Source organism: Cloeon dipterum, chromosome X (genome assembly GCF_949628265.1).
Source record: "Cloeon dipterum chromosome X, ieCloDipt1.1, whole genome shotgun sequence".
Lineage (NCBI taxonomy): Eukaryota > Metazoa > Arthropoda > Insecta > Ephemeroptera > Baetidae > Cloeon > Cloeon dipterum.
In genome coordinates this window covers 10,102,465-10,122,824 of record NC_088790.1, presented here as the reverse complement: position 1 = coordinate 10,122,824, position 20,360 = coordinate 10,102,465, and the positions used below count along the sequence as shown (strand labels likewise).

General features: G+C 39.2%; 4 protein-coding genes across 8 annotated transcripts in view; 1 reads left to right on the top strand and 3 right to left on the bottom strand.

Moving 5' to 3' along the window:
• Pgant35A (polypeptide N-acetylgalactosaminyltransferase 35A) overlaps nucleotides 1–20,360 on the top strand; it is a 210,411-nt gene that overhangs the window by 69,175 nt on the left and 120,876 nt on the right. The gene's annotated exons all lie outside the window — the stretch shown is intronic.
• Ctl2 (Choline transporter-like 2) lies at nucleotides 3–11,426 on the bottom strand. Of its 5 annotated transcripts, XM_065493233.1 has the most exons (14): nucleotides 11,201–11,426; nucleotides 10,692–10,800; nucleotides 4,891–5,013; nucleotides 4,668–4,831; nucleotides 4,417–4,609; nucleotides 3,902–3,949; nucleotides 3,233–3,387; nucleotides 2,955–3,120; nucleotides 2,291–2,706; nucleotides 1,853–2,048; nucleotides 1,712–1,796; nucleotides 1,245–1,539; nucleotides 489–714; nucleotides 3–434 (listed from the first exon to the last, which is right to left on the bottom strand). In XM_065493233.1, exons 2-14 carry the CDS (start codon nucleotides 10,732–10,734, stop codon nucleotides 337–339), a joined length of 2,208 nt encoding a protein of 735 aa, XP_065349305.1. In that variant the 5' UTR covers nucleotides 10,735–10,800; nucleotides 11,201–11,426; the 3' UTR covers nucleotides 3–336. The 5 variants fall into 5 exon arrangements, with proteins under 5 accessions (XP_065349305.1, XP_065349301.1, XP_065349300.1 ...); XM_065493229.1 differs by lacking the exons at nucleotides 3,233–3,387; nucleotides 10,692–10,800; nucleotides 11,201–11,426 and adding exons at nucleotides 3,607–3,743; nucleotides 9,792–9,951; XM_065493228.1 differs by lacking the exons at nucleotides 10,692–10,800; nucleotides 11,201–11,426 and adding an exon at nucleotides 9,792–9,951.
• On the bottom strand, nucleotides 12,486–14,315 carry LOC135945500 (uncharacterized). The gene is made up of 4 exons (XM_065493234.1): nucleotides 14,192–14,315; nucleotides 13,851–14,064; nucleotides 13,562–13,788; nucleotides 12,486–13,123 (listed from the first exon to the last, which is right to left on the bottom strand). Exons 2-4 carry the CDS (start codon nucleotides 14,059–14,061, stop codon nucleotides 12,611–12,613), a joined length of 951 nt encoding a protein of 316 aa, XP_065349306.1. The 5' UTR covers nucleotides 14,062–14,064; nucleotides 14,192–14,315; the 3' UTR covers nucleotides 12,486–12,610.
• LOC135945902 (brachyurin-like) lies at nucleotides 15,245–17,407 on the bottom strand. The gene is made up of 6 exons (XM_065493845.1): nucleotides 17,211–17,407; nucleotides 16,979–17,157; nucleotides 16,695–16,882; nucleotides 15,960–16,055; nucleotides 15,747–15,898; nucleotides 15,245–15,557 (listed from the first exon to the last, which is right to left on the bottom strand). The coding sequence occupies exons 1-6, from the start codon at nucleotides 17,256–17,258 to the stop codon at nucleotides 15,393–15,395; spliced, it is 828 nt and encodes a 275-aa protein (XP_065349917.1). The 5' UTR covers nucleotides 17,259–17,407; the 3' UTR covers nucleotides 15,245–15,392.

The window sequence follows — 20,360 nt, the reverse complement described above, 5'->3', positions numbered from 1 at the left end:
TGTTGGTTTGAATGATTTTGATTTTAATTGAATACGGCTGGGTAGTTGGCCTTTTGATGAATACACAATCAAGCTTAAAACTGAGATCACACCCTCTTTGATGATTATCCATTATCTACGTCTACAAAATAGAAATCTTATTTATAGGTGTATTAAATTTGAGTTTTTTTTTCGTTTGTTAAAATACTTCAGTACATAGAACATTGAGTCATGTTTTCAATATTAGTGGGGAAAATAATTTACTTTAAAATCTGTATAAAAGAGGAACTCGGCTGCAAGACAAATGAACCATAGAAAAATACAAAAACATTGGCACGCTATAGATATTTGGTCCTGCTACTCAAGTTTGTTTTTCTTGCTAAGAATTCTCAAGAGCTTTGCCGGCATGAAGTATGGCTTCTCGGCAGATCCGTCGTTTCGCTCATTGTCCTCAACTGCGAATTAAACAATCAAATAGAGCTCCTAATTATTTACGAATTGATACTCACGGAAGCAGAGGAAGAGAGTGTCCACTGCCATGGCGTACACGTTGAAGAAAACGGAGGCAATGAAGTACGAGCCGATCACGATGATGAAAACTGGCACCATGTAGTAGTTGAGCTCAGGCACGCTCTCGTTGAAGTAGGTCACGCGCCTGCTCAGGATGTAGAACCACTGCGCCCCCATCGCACACACGATCAGCAGCTTGCCAAGACCGAGCAAAAAGTCTGTCACCTGGAAATTTAAGATGTGTAAGGCTATTTATTACATGCAAAATTTAAAAAATATGATTAAATACAGGCAGAATTTAACATCTTTTGATAAGGTATTTCTGACTTCAAAAAATCATCGTTTTAAAATTCAGCAAATAATAAATCTAAAAATAAGAATCATTAAAAATTAAAGCAAGATTAATAATTGCTGGATCATTGGACGATTTTATATTGTTTTGCTATTTTTGGATTTTTGGCATGATTTGCAAAAGAAATTGACTTATTTAAACTAAAAAATTGAGATTTATAGAAAAAATAAAGTAATCGTCACATTATTTTTGTTCGAAAAATTAATTTAGGGGATGATTTTCACGCAAATAAGCACAACAACCTGGATAATACAGCTTAAACCCAATTTTGCATTTTGCAAGCGAATTTTTGGAGTGAAATTTAAATGTTAAAATTTAATCACTTTTTAGTTCTTAAGATAAGGAGCAACGGTATATAGAATTTTGGTCATGATGACATTTTGTTCTTGTTGACAAAGCTTACTTTGTCGAGGACGACGACCCTGACAACGTTCCTCATGAGAAGGAAGAAAGCGTCCTTGGCCGAGTTGCAGAAGTTCTTGCCATGCACGGCGCACATGATGTACGCATTCCGGTTGAGGAAACGCAAAAACTTCTCCAGACACCAGAAGCAGCAGCGGCAGCAGCACAGTATGCCGCGCGCGAAGCTGTTGTCCTGGTACTTCTTCAGCTTATGGTCCACCCACTCGAGGACGAGCCTGATCAACCGGCAGATCGTGATCACCAGCGAGCCGAATGCCAACGTGCCCATGTGGTACCTGAGCAAAAAATTGCGAATAATTGGTTTTCACGTTAAGGTCCAATTTTTGAAGAAGCTGTTTTTTTATCAGAAACCAAATGAATTATTATATTTTTCTTGTCTATTTCCCTGTCTATTTATAACAGACAATCTAATAATCAGGAAGGCCTAAATAGTTTTTAGAATCAAACCTGATGGTTCTGAAGAAGGCGTTGGTAACTGTAAAGTAGGGGACGTTTTCCTTCTTGAAAGTCCAGTACCACGACGCGAACGTTCCTGTGATTGAGTCTCATTGTTATAATTTCTACAGAAGGCAAAGTATATTTTTGTACCTGCTAAAACCATTTCTCCAAAAGCGGAAATGAAGAAGAGACCCCAGAAGAGCCCGACGATGTTGTAAAAGTGGAACCACTTGATCCTGGTGTCACTGCGATACGCGTAGAAAGAGCAGGAAGCCTTCAGGCACTCACCGCCGGACTTGTCTTTGCACATTTTCTTGAACATATCCATACTGCACTCGTAGCCATCCTGGAATAAAATAAAAATATTAAGAGACAGAAATCTAAAAAAATCTGATACATTATGTGAACTCAAAAGCATGTAGCACTACTTATTTTTTGGATATTATAGTAATTAATAAAATCCTTTTCCAGAATTTAATTAATCCAAAATATATCCATTTTGTCTTAGTTTTATAGAAACTTTAGTTAATAAGTCTAGAAAAGCGTTCTTTCATCGTTGTACATTAAATTTGTAAATTTTTTAATGACCTGGAAGTCTGGCGAAGAGCAGACGCAGTCGCCGCTGCTCATACCGTTGACGCGGTAGACAGGGTAGCCGGAGGAAGCAAGGTAGACCATGACGCTGACGCCAAAGGTCAGCACGCCGAGCTGCAGCAGCCACGGCACCACCGGGAACACCATGGTGCTCATCGTGGAGCCGACGGCCTTGCTCGCCTCGCGGATCAACGCGATGGCGATGCGGAGTCGGTTGCGCAGCGCAAGGGTGATCAGCAGCACAATCACCAGCACGACGATGGCGATGATGCCCATCACGAGCCACGTCTCCCGCACGGCCAGGTACGCTTTGAAGTTGCCAGTGAAGATGTCACCCAGGCTTGGGTCCGGCAGCTTAGACATCGACAGCGACGCCAGCGTTGTGTACCGCTCATAGCACGTGTAGATGACTGTTTATTGCAATTCGAAAGCATATTTGGTTAAATTTTAGCTAAATGGACCTTCCTTTTTGAATAAATTGTTTACTAAATATATGTACAAAAATCTGCTTATTTTGAAAGGGGAAGGATAAAACTTTGACTTGCAATATTTAGACAATTTCAATAAGTTCATAGTGATTTTTAAATATAAATTAGAGATTAAAAAGTTTTGTAAGAAATCTCTTTGTCAGGTGGTTCAGCATTTGGTAACAACTTACAGAAGGAAAGCAAAATGATGGAGCCAAACAGGGACAACCAAACCATGGGCTCGGCCAGGAACCGCATGATGAAGATGTAGAAGAGGCACAAAACCATGGCCTCGACTAAACCGAGCAAAACCAAGTGCCACGAGCCTGTCAAGTCTTGCAGCAGCATCTCGCCGACCTGCAAGCCGCACAAATTGTATCCACATTCAGACGTACAATAAAAAAGACAGAACTAAAAGCGGCGAGTGAACCTAGCTTGTCCACCAAAGCGCGAAAGCACGCGACCTTACCTCTTCCGAGCTGGAGAAAGCAGCGAGGATTTTGGTGGCGTTGACCATGACATCAGAGTTGATCTTGTTCGCGTCGTACATTTCGCCATCGATGACCAGCCTCACCATCTCGCTGCCAGCCTCAAGAGCTTTGCTTGGTATGCATCTCCCGGCAACTGTGCCACAAGCAGCATTGTTTCAGGTTAATCACACACGAGAGAAATGGTTAGCACGCTAAATTTTGGCGGCAGCAAAACAAAACATGAGACACAAATGTTACATTAGCAGCTAAAAAATAGTGAGAGCGTTAAAACCGGTGGCGATGGATGAGTTGCAGGCCAAGCTTTGTTACCTCAAGCAGCGCAAACAATTGTTTCAAAACAGCTCACGGCTACCTTTGTGAAACCGGCGCCAAAAGAGTTCAGGGTGTTAATATCGATCTGATCAAAGTCCTCCATCGTGAGGTTGTACGATTTGGAGAGGTCATCGCTGACCAGGTACAACACTTTATCCCCAACACACCTACCCAAGACTGCAAAACCAAAAAATGGGCTGGCCAAACACAGGAGAAAAACAAAAAAGACTGCACACATGATTAAAACGCGACACAAAACGTCATGCTCCTCTTAAGTGGATTTCACGAGCGAGACAAACATTTCTTAGGAAAAGAGCACCACACTTTCAACTTACTGGTCTCATTTGTTTTTGGATCCATAAAGCCAGGGGCAAAGAACGACACTATAATCAGTTTTAACCAAAAATTGGAGATTTATCACATATAAATCATGCAGTATCATAATTTAGAGTCAGGAATTAAAATTTGAAAATAAACATATATTAAATCAATCATTTTTTGGTGTTTCATAATCCACGGATAGTTTTATCGGTGCTAAAAAGAGGAATATTTTCTGCCTTTTAACTATTTTAATCAGTCTCAATTATTAATTTTGGACACATAATTAAAAGACAAAAGTGGCTTGCAATGAATGGGTGAAAAATAAGAAAAGCTCGACCTGGTTATTTTTAACCCGCTATCCATAAACAATTCTTGGGCTTATGATTTTTAACTGTGTTTTCTCCAAACTAATTATTTGAAAAAATTAATTTTCAAAGATATATTGTGGTAACAATCCTAAATATTTGGTATCAAAATTCTCTTTTAGACTTTTAAAATTACAAACTAGGAAATTAAAGAATATACTGACGTGGTTTGCTTTGGATGTACCAAGAGGCGCACTCGTTGCGGTCAATGTGTTCCTGTGCCTTTTGTAAGGAATTGATGCTGGACACGTCAATCTCGTATTTGCAAATCAGATGCTTCTTCAGCCCTGCCAGGTCCTTCTTGATCAAGTAATAACTTGCAGCAAAGTCTGTGTCAGGGCACTTATTGACGCACACCTGCAAATAAAACACTTTTTTCATGGGATGAACCGATATAATTAACACGCGAATGCACCTGTGGCGTGGGACAGCCAGTCACCAAGACGGTCGGCGACGCGCATTTTGTAAGGTCGAAAAAAAAGAGGTGAGGTTTGTCCTTGACCAGGTCATCCACACCGCATCTCCTGCCCAGGGAGTCGGTGGGGTAGATCAGTCGCTCAGGGTCACCGGTCTTGTAGGCTGGAAATCAAAGCGAGATTGCACGCAACGCATGATTTATTTTTGGATAATTTTTATACCCAAAGTGGCGATTACGACCCAGCCCCCAATGAACACCAAGAACAGTAAGAAGCACAGAACATCGGTGCATGAGCGGCTCTTTAAAGGACCGTGGAAATCTGGAGAATGCTTTAGAGGCGAGCCTGAAACAGAATCAACAAAATGTTTTCAAAATGCTGGTAATTAATCTAGAAACTATGCATAAACAAAAAAAGCTAAAAGGTAAAAGAATCGGTTGTAATCCAGGTTTAGGCAATTTCCTTTCAAATTTTCACGGTTTGGACATATTTTCGTGGCTGCAGGTTTTGATTTCTCTCGTCGCGGTCTGTCAATCGGTGTGTGTTTTTTGCGGGAACTTTTCATTCAAGCGATAAAAATACGATATTCAGGAGGCAGACAGTGCTCGCCACATAAAAGGCCTGCAAACCGATTTTCTCGGATATTGACGAGGTAAACCCAAAATTAGTTTTTAGTTTTGGCTTAGATCCAATATTCAACGCAAAGGTGAGAACGTATTAATCTTTATCTTGGCCAACAACAATGATACAAATATATTTTTAACAATGACAAATATTTAGACACCTATGTTGTGCAACAATATGAAATTTACCAGATTACAAATTGCGTTGCATTGAAAAACATTTTTTATATGTACAGTAAGTACATATCATTGTGCTGATTGCAATTTGTTAATTTGCGGGTAATTACTACAGTTAAATTACTCAACAAGCTTAACTAAATATATCTGAGCAGAAAGCTCTGCTGGCAATTCTTTGAGTGCGTCATTGCGATGAAATTCAACGAGTGTGAAGAGAAATCAGAGTATTTCTAAAATACTCTAATTGCACTTTCAGTCGGTATACGGAGAGCGAATTAATGAATTCTGATGAGGTGCGAAATACGAAGAAAGCAAGGCAAAGCAGAAAATAACGGGCTGGCTTATGTTCCTCTCGCAATGCTCATGCTCACGCTTGCATGGCACTTACACCGAAACGCGCTCACATTGCTCCCTTGTCGCGCCGCTCTTTTGAACACGCACACAGGCTAATTTCACCATCCCTTCAAACAAAATTGGATTAATTTTCGCAGCAATGTCAAAATGCAGACGGAAAGCATTGGGCCCAGATGACGAATCCTTGAAACTCGATCCACTTTGATGTTCGAAGATATTATTGTCATTTCACAAGACTCTGTTGAGATCCGGAATTAAATATTATGTGGCACCCAGGTCATTAGGTGCCTGAAATGAAGTGTGTGATGTTTCCATAACGAGTTTTTTCCAAACTAATGTTGCCCATCAAAATTGTTTGGCTCGAACACATTTACATTTCGATCCCACCCCATCCACTCTTTTCGGGGTGTTTAGTTCATATTGAACGTTGAATTTTCCGCCTCCCTGTATGTATTATATTCTAATAATCTAATAATGAAAAATATACCGAATAAATAGGAAATTTTACTTTGCAAAAGATTACTTTGTTCACAGCTGATGCGAAACTATATATACGGCGGCTTTTGTTAATGATTATTGAAACAAAAAATTTCCAGTTTCCTTTTATGTGAATGACACGTTACTCAATTTGTAGAAAATGAGCGACAGCAAATTGCCCTCCAGCTTGTTCAAAGACAAATAAATATTTAAAGGCCATTTGGTCTGGTGGATGCGAAGTCAGAGCATCATTAACTTGGTGTCTCGGGAAAACTCGTTCCGTCCATCCATCAGACTTTAAGCATGCCTCGCGTTGAAGAACTTTTAAAATTAGCTCGCCCACCAAATTGCTCTCGCGAGTTAGAGATAATGAAGGAGCGCGACTAGTGGCAGACGTATTCGTTGGAATTGACGATGGCGTCAGGCCAGAGGCCCGACAAGAGCAGAATTTGTGCAAGTAGTAAGCGCTTTCACTGGGCGGATTCTCTGCTTCCTCTGGCTCAAAAGCTATATGTCAGAATGTGTGCACTTGGATTCATGTGAAATGAATTTGTCAACTCTCACTTACAATTTGCAGCAAGCTCATTTACAGAATTCGATGAGCATTGTGAACACAAAAAGCTTCAGAGTTTCAAAAATCCCTCAAAATATAAACTTGCACCTCTGTGACTGATTTTTTGAAAAATTTTAATTGTAAAATACGAAACTAAATCAAGAATCTAGATCTTTAAATGCAAACTGTCTTGTTCTGCTCTTCCAGAGTAGCTTTAATCCACCAAATATTCCCATGACGAGGACGAGTTCTGAAAATTTTCAAAATCAGGCATCTCGTGCTTCTCGAGAGCAATATTTCTCCTGTAATAAGGAAATTGTTCAAAGCGGCACAGAATCCCCATAAGTACTGTGAGGAATTCAACGCGCATAATAATCCCAATACAGTTATATAGAAGGTAAAGGATAAACAACACACTCCCTTATACAATAGAAATAATGACGATAATTACATCTAAACTCAAGGTGAGCCACTTTGAACGAATGGTCTCTGAGGTAAATTTCAGATACAACAGAATTGGATGTTTTTTTACGTGACGCACGTATCCACTTAAAGAAACCTACCAAATTCTCCTCCGACCACAAAAACACGAAAATTACTTAATAATATAATACGACGTGCTATTTTAATTTACTTGAAAAATAACATAAAGAAGCTATTTTAATTTACTTGAAAAATAATAAAAAAATAAGCCATTTTAAGCTTTTAAATTCACCGACATCAAATTTCCCTCCGTTTATTGTGGTCGCGGCCTAGAAAAGTTTCAACATTGGGGCTTTCCTGCCTCTACAAAACAGAGGTCGCGCACAATCAAATTGTCCGCGCGTCATGAACGTAGAGGACAAAAATTCCGGTGCGGTGTGCGGTGACTAATATTTTTTGTTCTTGATTTCATAGACCGAGTCGAGTATGCGGCGGCGAATGTGTGGAACTCAATTCTCTCCGGTTTTTGTTACAGAGAAAACAAACAGACCCTCCCTTTGTTTATTATTCTCTCGCGCCTATTAGTGGAACGAAGTGTGTTGAAAGCTGAAAAGAAACTGACGAAAAAATAATCGAGCTGCAATCGATGAAATTTGAGCTATTTTCTAGTATTGATTGAGCCAAACAAATAAAAACTTTTGGAGCAATAAGAACGCTGCAATATCCTCAAAATCAAAAGAAAAAAAGTGAAAATAACCAGTAGTGCTGTTTTAACGATCAAGAAACGCAGCTTTTTTAATTTTCAGGATAACTTCACAAATCAGCAGAATATACGAAGTAGAAAAAAATTGAAATTGTATGGTGTTCTAATTTCCGAATGTTTACAACGAAGTGGTTAGCACAACGACCCAGCTTTCACACCTTCATTGTCAAAAAAACACATTGTGTTTTATATCAAGGCGATAGAGACTAAATTCAGAAGAATTGCTGAAAAAATAATACCTGCACCGTTCCAATTCTGTATGTGCGTGCGTGATGTGGGACGTGGTGCTAATATTGCATCATAACAAGCCCGCTCCAGACACACGCAATTTTATAATACTATACACGTCAGGCGCATTGTGGTAAGCAAGTGAATTTTTCATGAGCACTCGTCACTTTCAAAACAACGAGTTGGTTAATTGTTTTATATATTCTGCGTTGCCTCTCGTTTCGGCAAAAAAAATGTTGTTCAATGAAAGTAACGAAAAATGTAAGAGAACTGCAGACTTGAGCGAAAGAAATTTCCGTTAATTACATTGATAAAGAGAATCAAACGACACCGGATTTCCTGTTAAGCTGATCCACGCTGTCCCGTTTGGTTGTTTCGTAATCTTAATTTTCTATTTTACCCGGCAAACAGAAGATTATCACTACCCAGAATAGTTCTGCTCAAAGTGCGTAGCTGATATAAGCTCTGACCCAATTCACGCGGGTGGAGGGAAGGAAATAGGGGTGCACGATCGTGAGAGGGAGTGCACTGCACGGAGCTTGCAGTCTGGCCTGGACGATCGAGGTCGTTCACCCAGAAAAAGGGAGGTGCATGCACTGTTTCCAGGCAACTCATTCTTGCCCCCAATTTCTTGAGATTGCCGTGCACCCCTCAGGAAACTCTTGTTTTAAGTGAGAAAGTAAAATGGGTTCTCGAAGAATTAAAAAAAAAGACGGCGCTGAGCCAAATAATATAATGCAATCAGTGCAAAGATAATAATGATTATGATCGTTCATAGTTTGCACAAGTTTTGTTATTCTTAAAAGGCGAGCAATGTTTTCCTGGGAAGACACTGTGTACATGTGTTTATCACGCTCAATTTGCACCTGCTGACGCCGGCTGCGGCGGGTGAATAAGCGCGAACGACAAGGCTGATTCAGATAGCGTTGCACAATACTTTTTTCCTCTGATTATCACGCAGTCTACTTTATGTATGCACAACTGCAACGTCCATGACAAATTAGCTTGAGTGGTATTCCACTTTGACAAATTAAATGCATGGCGGACGGCACGAAGAGGCAAAATTTGGACAAGCTAATAAAGGGGCTGCATTTTTTTTAAAAGATAGTAAATAATTGTGACCAGTCGAGAACTTTAGACAGATATTACACTACATTAAAAAATAATCTATTATTATTTATAGGCCATCAAAATTTTTATTACAACAGAATTCAGATTGCTCCGTAATTAAGAAATTTACGACAGTGTCGCTACAAATTGTATTACAGACGGTCTAGTTTAGACTAAAATTTCTGATTAGGCTATTAGCGTGGCTGTAATAAACGAAATTACGACAGGGACCGATTGCGCATTGAATCACGTCTAATTATTCAAAAAATAAAATTGTGATGAAAATTCGACTATCGGTTCAAGCTGCGTCGTTTATAAAACTTTCACGTTGACGTTGAGAAACAGATGGTTAAGTAATTGAAATGGAAATTAATCTAGTTTGTGCGTTGTAACTAACTACTTGAGACAAACTCACCAGACCATTTTTTTCCGAGGTATTTGTTGTTTTTGTAAGCCTTTCGCGACCCATAAACGCACGGGTAAAAATTGGCGTCCTGACACCTGAGCTTGGCCGCGAAAGCCGGACTGAGGCCCCCCGACGGGGACACCTTGCGCCCCATGGCTCATTCGCGAATGTGTTGTGTCAGTCTGCGCCCAGCACTGCCCAGCCAGCGAGAGACCAAGGACGGAGAAACGGCGACCCTGGCACCAATGACCCTCACAAAAGACGCCCTTGCACGCGACGCGAGCACACTCGAATTAACGACAAACGGTGTCGAATCAAAAATTAATGCACCGATTCCGCCTGTCTTTGTATACTATGCGTTGGCCATTGTCAAAACGTTAAATCGTCTCCTCGAAAATTAATTTTGCAAGAAGGTAAAAATATACAACTGATTAAAATCATTACTGATTTTACTTCCTTCTTGAAATATTGTGTAATAATTTTGTGCACAAGGGAAACGCGAGTGAAAAAAGGCCAAAAATGTCCTTGTTCTCTGGTCAACTGCTTTACTCGACTAGCAGTTTTAGCGAAGGAAGACCATCGTCTTGCCTTGTCCCTCACCCTCCTTGAGCCTTGAGTCGCAGAGGGGTAGAAGGGAGGAAATTGATTTTCCAGCACGTGCGCGGGCATCGCGCTAACCACGTAGAAACAGGTGTTTTCGCAATCTCCACATTGAATTTCAAAACAAAACGACGAAACTTTTAACTCATTATACGGGATCGATAAACGTGCGGTTTCAAGCCTTACAAAAAGTGTAAAGAGGAGATAAATTCAACAGCGTGCGTAATATAATACATTATTCGAACTTTCTCAAGAATAAGAACAGGAAATTCAAATTTGAAAAAAAATAACAATATCGTAAAAACTCACCGTAGTTTTTCTTGACGATTTCCTCCTCTACTACAGAGCCCATTTTGGTTAGTTGAGAAGATTATACCAGGGAGAGACCGGGAGAGACTGCCTGCCTTAGCAACAGACGCTGAAAGCATAATAATGAAATGAAACACGTAGCCGCATATCAAAGGAATTAATATCTAGAGCTGACTGTATTGTAATTATTTCAATACTTGTGTTCTCTGCATTGAAAATGAAACCTCAAAGCCATTTATGAAAACGATAAAAAAACCCGAATCATGAGGACGGAAGTGTCGATATGTAAAAACCCAAAACGACGCCCATAATAATACGTAATAAAGCAAGCATTGAAATTCGATCCTCGACTAGAAGAGTGATATTGAAGTCTACGACTCAAATTTTTTATGACGCTGCTCCAGCTGCAGCTAGAGTCGCCGGGCAAAGTCAGCGGGTCGTCGACCGGCGTGCGTGCCAATTTTGCAGGGTGTGCAAATCTTTTTAAGGACAGATCAATGAAAACTCACCAGGCAAACGTTCTGACGCCTTCGTCCCGCGGGTGTCCGAAATCAGCACTGTTCACAGCACGACCGACTCACAGTAATCACACTGGCTGCCCAAATTAAATGTTATACTCATTCCTCGCCTCTATCTTATCTTGCGGAGAGGGACTGCCACTGCGGCGCAGACAGCATTCAGTGTTTAGCAAAGCTACCAACGCCACCTCCACCTGTTCTCTGTTGTTTGTTGTGTTTAGTTCGTGTAAAAGAGTGGGGTTGGGAGTCACTACGTCTCTACCAGTCTCTACTCTCCTTGTGGTAGTGGAAGGGCAACTCCCACCAGTATTATGACGTCAGGCATTAGTTATGAAGCGCGCGTTTTGAAATCTCTTTAGTGCTTCTCTGCCAGCTTGCTGCTTTGCCTATTTGCTTATTGCTTTTCTCGCGTCCACAGCATTTAACTTATTGTTTGTCAATAACACAATTATTTACCATAATTTGTGTCCTATCTAATGATGAAATTTCAGGTTGAGTAACGTATTGAGATTAGAGATAAATACATAATAATTATTGTTTATCAAAAGAAAACAACGGAAATAACATGAACTTTTTCCGTGTGCAACAAGCTGTTTATAATAATTTAAATATCTACAGAAAGGTCCTTTTTTCTGATGAAAATGAAAGGAAAAATAACACAATACCCAGAAAACATGGCTATTTTTTGTTGTTACCGCTGTTTTATTTGTTATTATTTTGACAGCTTTTAAAATTTTTGTTACGTAAAATTTTTAATACTTTTAATTCCAAACTCTCAATTAAATCTGATAAATAAATTAGTACGATATAGCTTAATATGCCAAATAACAATTAACGCATTTGGAATTCTCTCTAACGCTCACCTGTAATAAATTGTTGGGCGTACAAATATACTTTTCTTAGGAAAATTTCGGTTAAAAAAAAACTAGAAAATTTTTCTTCTCAAATGGTGCTTTTCCTGAAGTTCAAACCTGCTATGGTTCGCTCCCGCCAAATTGCACTTCTGCAATACTCGCAGCGCGACCAACAACTCAGTAAATATTATCAACATGATGTGTTTATGTCAAGCAAACTTTCTTCACGCCATATAAAAGGCGAAGTCCAACTTTAAATTATTTGGCTTGCAGAAGCTGTAAACCCTAAGCATAATATACATGCAGTATTTTTTAATAGGGCTGAGCAACGCAAATGAACTGCGATTGATGACGATGATCTGCAGTCTACAGTAAATTACCTCAAAGGAGACGCAGTCCTGTTCTTTAAAAAAACGCTATAATTCTTTGCAAAATATTGTATCATCCAACATTTATTAATGAAATAAAATCAATAAATCTATTTGAACTGAGCAATTAACATAAATTCCACATTTCTAATGGGTAAAATTCCAATTTGGCGTCCGCATCACTCACATGGCAGTGGTTCAGCCAAAAAAGAAGCAAGCATGGCCTCAGCCGCCTTGGCCGATTCTTCCGATATAGCTATTTTTGTACCTCTGGCCGTGGTAAATCCACCAAGGCTCTGAACACTGGCACCAAGATCAACCTTATTTTCACTTACGCAACTGTTCCGACTATTCTGCACCGATTTTTCGATTTCATCGCACAGCTCGAAAAGCAAACTGTCGTCTTCGTGTTCACTGTCTGTCTCAATAAGGGGCTTCTTGGGTGGCGTCGAGGCCTTTGGGGTGCTGCACATGGAAGGCGGAGGAACTTTAGACAGTGGAGTCGAGGAGGCTTTCAGTCTTTTCTGCAAGAAGTTACTGCGCATGTGGGGCAGGCGCCGTTTATATGTGATGATTGGAGATTTTGGCCGCTCGGCAACCTCTTCAGCAGGGCCTTCATCAAATAGTTTTTTGGGTTTAACAGCAGCTACTTTGCATTCGACATCCTCAGACCCTGACTCTGGTGAGTCAAACTGAAATGAAAATTATCAGAGGCTTTCAGATTTCAGCACTACTTATTTAAATTGGGAGAAATCGCAAATTTAATCAGTAATTTTTTAGCTTTAAATTAATACATCTAACTGGAATGAGACTTCATTCCCATTCAGATATATTTTATATTCCTATTTAAAACCTTAAAAATATGCTACATACCTAGTCTTTATTACTTCAGCTTCTTAACGGGAAAAAGTGGAATTTTAACATATTTTACTATAATAGTAAGTCTGGGAAATTTGGTCATGCAGACATGTATTTTCCCAACATGTTAAAAAGAGGGCGAAAATAACATGACATCAACATAATCACATTTTCAGCATGGAATAAAACTGCAAAAAAATGCATGACACTCATGACAACACAGGTTTTCATGGAAGAATTCCTGTCTTTACCATAAAATTCTTTGATCTCACCTGTAAATTCGCTCCTGACGAAGGTAACAAGACACATTTTTCGAGGGTGCTTAGCTTCTCTGTGTCAAGGGGTTGAATGCTATGGTTGCCAGGGGTGAGCATTGAAGCAGACACTGCGAGGTAGTCCTCATCGTCCAGAGACGAAAAAGCGTTGTCTTCTTGTTTTTTGGTTGCTTCCGCATCCAATATGTCCCAGTCGACGCTGGACATCAGCAGGGACGAATTTGCTAAAATACATATATTATACAGGTTAATATTTTTGCATAAATATGGCATTATGAACTGAAACCTGAGCAGTTGTTGTTTTCTCTCATCTCATCGTCCGAATCGGCCTTGTTCTCGATCGGCGCCAATTGCACCTTTTGCCCGGCGTCGATAGGCGTTTGTGCTGACGACAAGGCTGCATTCAGCCGCCGGCGCAAGCCCAGCGATCGGCTTCGGCAAACAGGCGTCACTTTAGCTGTTTCGACGGAGAAAAGCTCGCTGGTCAAACTTTCCATCGCCTGTGAAATGTCAACGGTAAATCATCGTGACGCGTTAATTTGGAAAGGGTAAAAAGACATCGCGATTATGCATAAATTACACTATCCCAGGCATTTAATTTAAATATATGTAGAAGAATTAACAAACCAGAGGGTATATTTTGATCAGAATCCGCTGCAGAGAGAAATTCACATGATGACAAATTTATCTTCTGGCGGGATTCGACTCGCAATCAATCACAACATTCGCTCTCACTCGTCTTTCCTTAAACATGTGACTGAAAAGTTCACTCCCTTGGCGTCGACACTAGCGCCTAAGGCGCGAATTTGCTTCGACGAATTCGGGAAAAATTGATGTTGATTATGCTATACGGTTTTCGGAGTGACTAACAGGGTTCTACTAAAAACGTGGAGGAAAGCGATTTATACAATTTTATGGTATTAATTTTATTCATGATCTTCAATCAAATTTCATTGTATAAAAGATTTATATTCTACGGCAATTTTTAGCTTTTGGTATTATTTATTTCCGGTATTTCTTTATGCATAAATTAAATTACCATTGATTAATAAAAGGTGATGCTAGGTCTGCACGAGTGTTGGAAGAGTGAGCTCGATATGGAAATTTTTTTTATTAAAGTTTCCAATTTAATTTTTACCGTAAAATTACAGTGATTCTAATCAGATTTTTTAGTTGGCCATTTTGCAAATAATTAAGCAATCTTTCTTTAGTGGTATATGAAATTGAAATGCATGCGTTGCGAGGTGGTTGTTAATTTCTAACGCCGAACCATTTCCCTTCTCGAAGAAAATTATTCCAACATTATGCTAACGCGAGTATCGTCGCAACCCTCGCTCACTGCTTCGTTTTAGTTTAACTGTAGATAGATTCCTCCGCGGCGTAAAAGCAGTATTTTGGAAAATAACTTATGTAATTTTTCGTTTCTTGTAGGTGTGTTCCTTTACGATGCGCATCTATTTCCTATTGGTGTCCAGTTATGTCCGCACCGCCGGTACACCTTTCGCGCAAAGAAATCTCGAATCAGCTACCGCGTCGTGCCCTTGCTGTACGGCCACTGTCACATTTTATTTTATTTATCCCGGTGGTACAATTCGTTTAATCGAACTCGTCGCCATTTGAAATGTACACGTTGCTGGATGACCGCTAATTTTCAGGGAGGTAAAGGAAAGAACATCACTGTTTCAAGGCAGACTAATTTAATTCACACAACGCATTCTCTACAACCACACACAGAAAAAATACCTTAATGAATTCTTGAATTATTACAGTAATTAAATTAATATTCTATATTTTTTAACGCCATTTGTGCATGTCGCAAAAACGTTTATTATTTGTTGGCAAGATGCCAGTTGATCCAGGGTAGAAAGTAGGACACTCTGGTAAAGGTATCATAGCCATCGAGGCAACTTATGCCTAGGGTGAATGAACTGATTCCAACCAGCGTATACTTTTTGTCCTTTTCCAGCACAACCAAAGGGCCGCCTGTGTCACGCTGAGGGGAATAGATATTATTAGTTTTTAGGCATAGGCTGCATAAGATAATATTTTAAAACTTCACTATACATATTTTCCATTATAGCATCTCAAATTGGAAATCAAATGGTGAAGATACACTTTGTTATTAAAATAAAAATTTAAAAATTTACGTTTTGCATACGGATAAAAAATTTGAGCTACTCACATCGCAAAATCCTTTAGTGAAATTAGAAGTTGTGGTGCAAATGTGGGTGATGGAAGAGACATTAGCGATCCCCATAACATTTTTGCAATCCTCGTTTATAGTCACATTGTTGCTCACGAACTTCAAAATTGTGCTGTCCACCGTGGTGTCTTCTATCATATTATACATCACGGATCAAAGTTGCGTGGAAATCGTCTAAATTTTATATTTTACCAGGATCTGTCCGCCCCCATCCGGTGGCAATCGCACTCATATTAACGTAGGACTTGGGGGGACTAAACTTGGGAAGACGAATCGTAGCTATAGTAGCTGCAAATAAATTGTTTTTTTTTTTCAAATTTGCTCTCTTTTAATTGAGTTTGGGTTCGAGCTAGATGAATTTTTTTTAAAGATTTTTTACTTTTTTTTGCTCTTTTTATCCCTGTCCGAGGACCGGAGGACCGGGAAGGGCGCGCACTGTACTAGCACGAATGCTAAAACCCGGGTCCCAATAACACCGCGAACGGATAACATGGGCGCACCAGGCCGCACAGGGACCCAGCCCACTCAAGGGCCACTTGCCTCCACACCGAGGACTACATTGAAACGCTAGACATTCGTCCCGTGAAGCCAAATCACGCATTCTGGAAAGGTGCAAACCAGCAAGTAGCGAGTCGGCGCCGGTGCGCCTCCCAGCCCGTTGAGCAATTTGAGCATTTCGAGTAACTAAACTAACCACTTTTTTGCCATCTCTGACATTGGGTAGCCAGTATTAGATCTCCGAACTGCTCAAATACCTCACATTGCTTTGACACTCCTGACCAATATTTTTCATCAAAATATTTGGTGGTAATCTTTGTGGCCAAGATCCAGCAGAGGAACCGATTTGAAATTAAAAGCAAAAATTCCTTATATGAATAATTTTCGAATATAGTTGTAATGAGTCGAGTTATTTTAACTAGATATTACCATTTTTTGAGTTCCTTTGCAGATTCAAAGCCATTGGAAGCTTGATAAGAGCTAAGTCGTTCCGGTATGGATTTTTTGTGTATAATATATGGACGAAATAGTTTTCCTTGGAGACTTGAACTTCAATTCTCCCTTCTTCAAAATCTCCTTGCACCAAAGATCCGATTATTAAGGTAATATCAGAGGTACTGCAAAGATAAACAATATTTTTATAATTTAATCCGATCGATAGAAATCAACTACTAGTATTTGTGACTTTGCATTTTAAATAAAACGTAACTCACTTAGACCAGCATTGAGCTCCAGTGAGAACCCACCGAGCGTGGATGAGTGCACCTCCGCAAATAAATTCCGAGTCCGAGCGAATCATTGCTTGCCACGGAAATTGACCTTTCGATGCATCTGTGCCGTTCAGAATGTAAGGTTGTGGTCGCAGGGCATGCTCATTTTCAGCTGCAGCTGCCTGAAAAAAAATCAGCATGAGTTACAGAACATAAAGCTCGCAAAACATTATACAATAACGAAAATTAGCGCAACGTAAGTGCAGCCAGACAGACGGTCCATTTTCCTGCTTTGTGTTTGCTGGAAACAGTGGCGACAGGGTTTATATATAGTTTCTCTGTTTTGATTTTGTGACGCCACGCATTCATGAACAATAAAATGTACGATAATGCACAATATGTATTAAGTTCGTAGAAGGAGGTTATAAAGTTTTGAGGGGGAAACGTGTTTTTCACAATGGTTGCAATTAGATAAAAAAAAATCATCAGGAACACAAGTTGAGTGGCAGTGATAATTATTATGTTTCTTTTATACGATGCAGAGGCAGTTTGTGCTTGGCACGCACACTCAGGCGTGAAATTATGAGAAAGTAAAATTGAAATTTTTGATATTTTCCTAAATCTCCCAAAGTGGAATGTTGCAGAATTATGCGCAGGATCCTTCTTTTGCTTCCAAAATTTGAAATTTGGACTGCAAATTTTTGGTAGGAACGGCAGCAAAAGTTCCTGGAAACACTATTTCGTTACAAGGAGTCTCTCTTACGCAAGGCAAACACGCCATTGAATCAAATAGAGGAGCCGAAATCAGTCATGATTAAGAAATTATTTTTGTATGTAGTGGTTTTCTTAAGGTAATTGCTAATCGTAGAAGTTAATTTTTGTTGAATGCCACAAAAATTATCTGAATTGCCGTTATATACCAATTTTCTTTATTTCCATTTCATTTTTAAGCTTTACCGTTTTTTGGTCAAGCTCAATCATCATTTTTACCAATTTTACTTAAAGAGCAAACAGAGGTATTAACTAGTGTTAAACAAAGTGAGCGTGAATTTTTCCAACAGAAATATAAGAAATATTTCTTTCCGCCCCTTCAAAGGAATGCAATTTTAGTAATAGAAATATTTCAAAAATATTTTACTTCCATGCTGTTGCTCCTAACTAACTAAATATTTGTATAATAAGAAAATGAATATGTATATTTGCTATTACGGAAAATATAATCAAAGCACAAAAATATATACAAAGAAGCTTGTTAACTGCAGTCTTTTAATTGATACATATATGCACGTATTTGACACAATGTGAGCTCAATTATTCTTTCAATAATTTCTGATTTTAACATCTCTAGCAATTTAATTTCTTCCTTCACCAATGGGTCCTATACACAAATTAAAGTGGAATGATAATGGGCAAGAATTGAAAATTATTTAAATTGTTGGATGCCATAAACAATTTATCGATTAACAATTTGTTCAACAATTTGCAATAATAAAAAATGGACCTTCCTACAATAAAAATTCAAATTTTTCAAATTTTCTCCAAAATTTACAGTGCTTGAACATATTTTCTTGGCATATTCCGATTCCTCTCGTCGAGATGTCGAGATCTGTCCAACGGTATATGCCACTTATTGGGGAAACTCTTGGTTTTGAAATAAAATCGGATTTCAAGTAAGGAGACAGCCATTACCATTTGAAAAGCACGGTAACTTTCCAGCCAATTTTCTCGAAAAATTACGGTGCTTCCTAGGTCAATTTAGGCTTTAACTGAATCCTAAGGGACGAGTTTATGCATTGGCAAAAAGCATTTTCCAGGCTTTTGCAGTATCATTCCTCTTTAAAATCAGATCTTTCTTATTTGACACAATCTTATTGTTGTTAATAACTGTTACAATTAATTTATCATTTTCTCTTTGATGGCTTGTTTGAAATATACTTTTATTTGTTAAGTAAAAGCATTGTTTAGTAAACACGTTTTTTTGTTTGGTTATTCTTTGCAGAAAGCATAAATTCGAGATCATAATTGAAATTTATCTTCGACTCGTCAAAAGAGTCTTAAAATTATCTAAAAGAGGTCATTTGCGTCACAGCAGTCGTGGACACTGATTTTTTTATCACTGTTTTTGATTTATGTTCTTTAAGAACCATACATTTTGCGTGTTTTCACCTCGTTTTGACACTCATTGTCTGACACATATTTTATCTTTCGTGTCTGCGAAAGTTGTCTGCTTCCTTTTGCATTTATTTAATCTTACAAAGAATGCTGCCATTAACCTCACTTTAAATGTACTTTTCGTTCCAAAGCAACCTAAACAGGTATGTTCACAGACTCATCAGCTATTCTGTAATGGAAAAGCCTATACTAACTGCCGCAACGAAATTATTTCCCAATCGCACGTTTGTCAAACATACACACGCATTCGTTTGAAAGAGAGCGAACTCGGTTTGCTCTCCACGCATATGCAGCGCACAATGAAAAACAAAATAATATAATAGTACACTTTTGAGTGCAATTAATCCGACATAAATGGGGCCTTCTAAGCAAACAGTGAAACTCAGGGGCCGGTGAGCGCATCACTGCCCCCTTTGTGCGTGCCAGGAGAATGGCGAATTATATTTACCAACCTACTAAAAACTCTTTCTTTCCTGACTCGCCTGCAGCCATGTACCGGGCGGCTCGGGGGATTTGATTCAAAGCACATGCAGCCACTCGAAATCGAATGGAAAAAAGAAAACCAAATGTGTCACTGGCGAAAACGACACGCAACTAGTTCAAATTGTTTGTTTAGAATTAGATGCATTGACATGACAAAAGCAAGCGCGTGGTAGTGTTTGTCCTGTGGGAATGCAAACCAATATGCTGCTACTCTCCGACGAGAACGAGCGGCCAATTAACGAGCGCTTTTAATTTCGGAAAACGACTAATGCACGCCGAGTGCTCTTCATTACGCTCCAATCACCGCTTAAGTGCGTTCGCTTTTTTGCTCCCGTGCATGCTTTCGTTTGGAAATGCAAAACAGCAGCAGGCGCACGTCAAATAAAGTCACGGTTTGCACTCGAGCTCTGACAGAGATAAATCTTATTATTTACACGTGTCCTAAAATTTCCAATAACGGATTAGGTCAAATTTCAGATACCTTCAAAATGGTCATGTTACTGCGTTGGCGCCAGTCAAGACAGAGAGTTGAAAACACATTAGTCTACTAAATTTTAACAAAAATCCTATTTTTGTTCAATCAGTGGAAATAGAGTTGATAATATAATTTTTCTGGCTATCAAACCTTAATAATTTACCTTATAGGCATGTGTTTCAGTGCAGTGCATCGGGAAAATGCGGATTTTTGCCAACTTCGAGAGCCTATAGCTATATATATGCTGTGTGGATC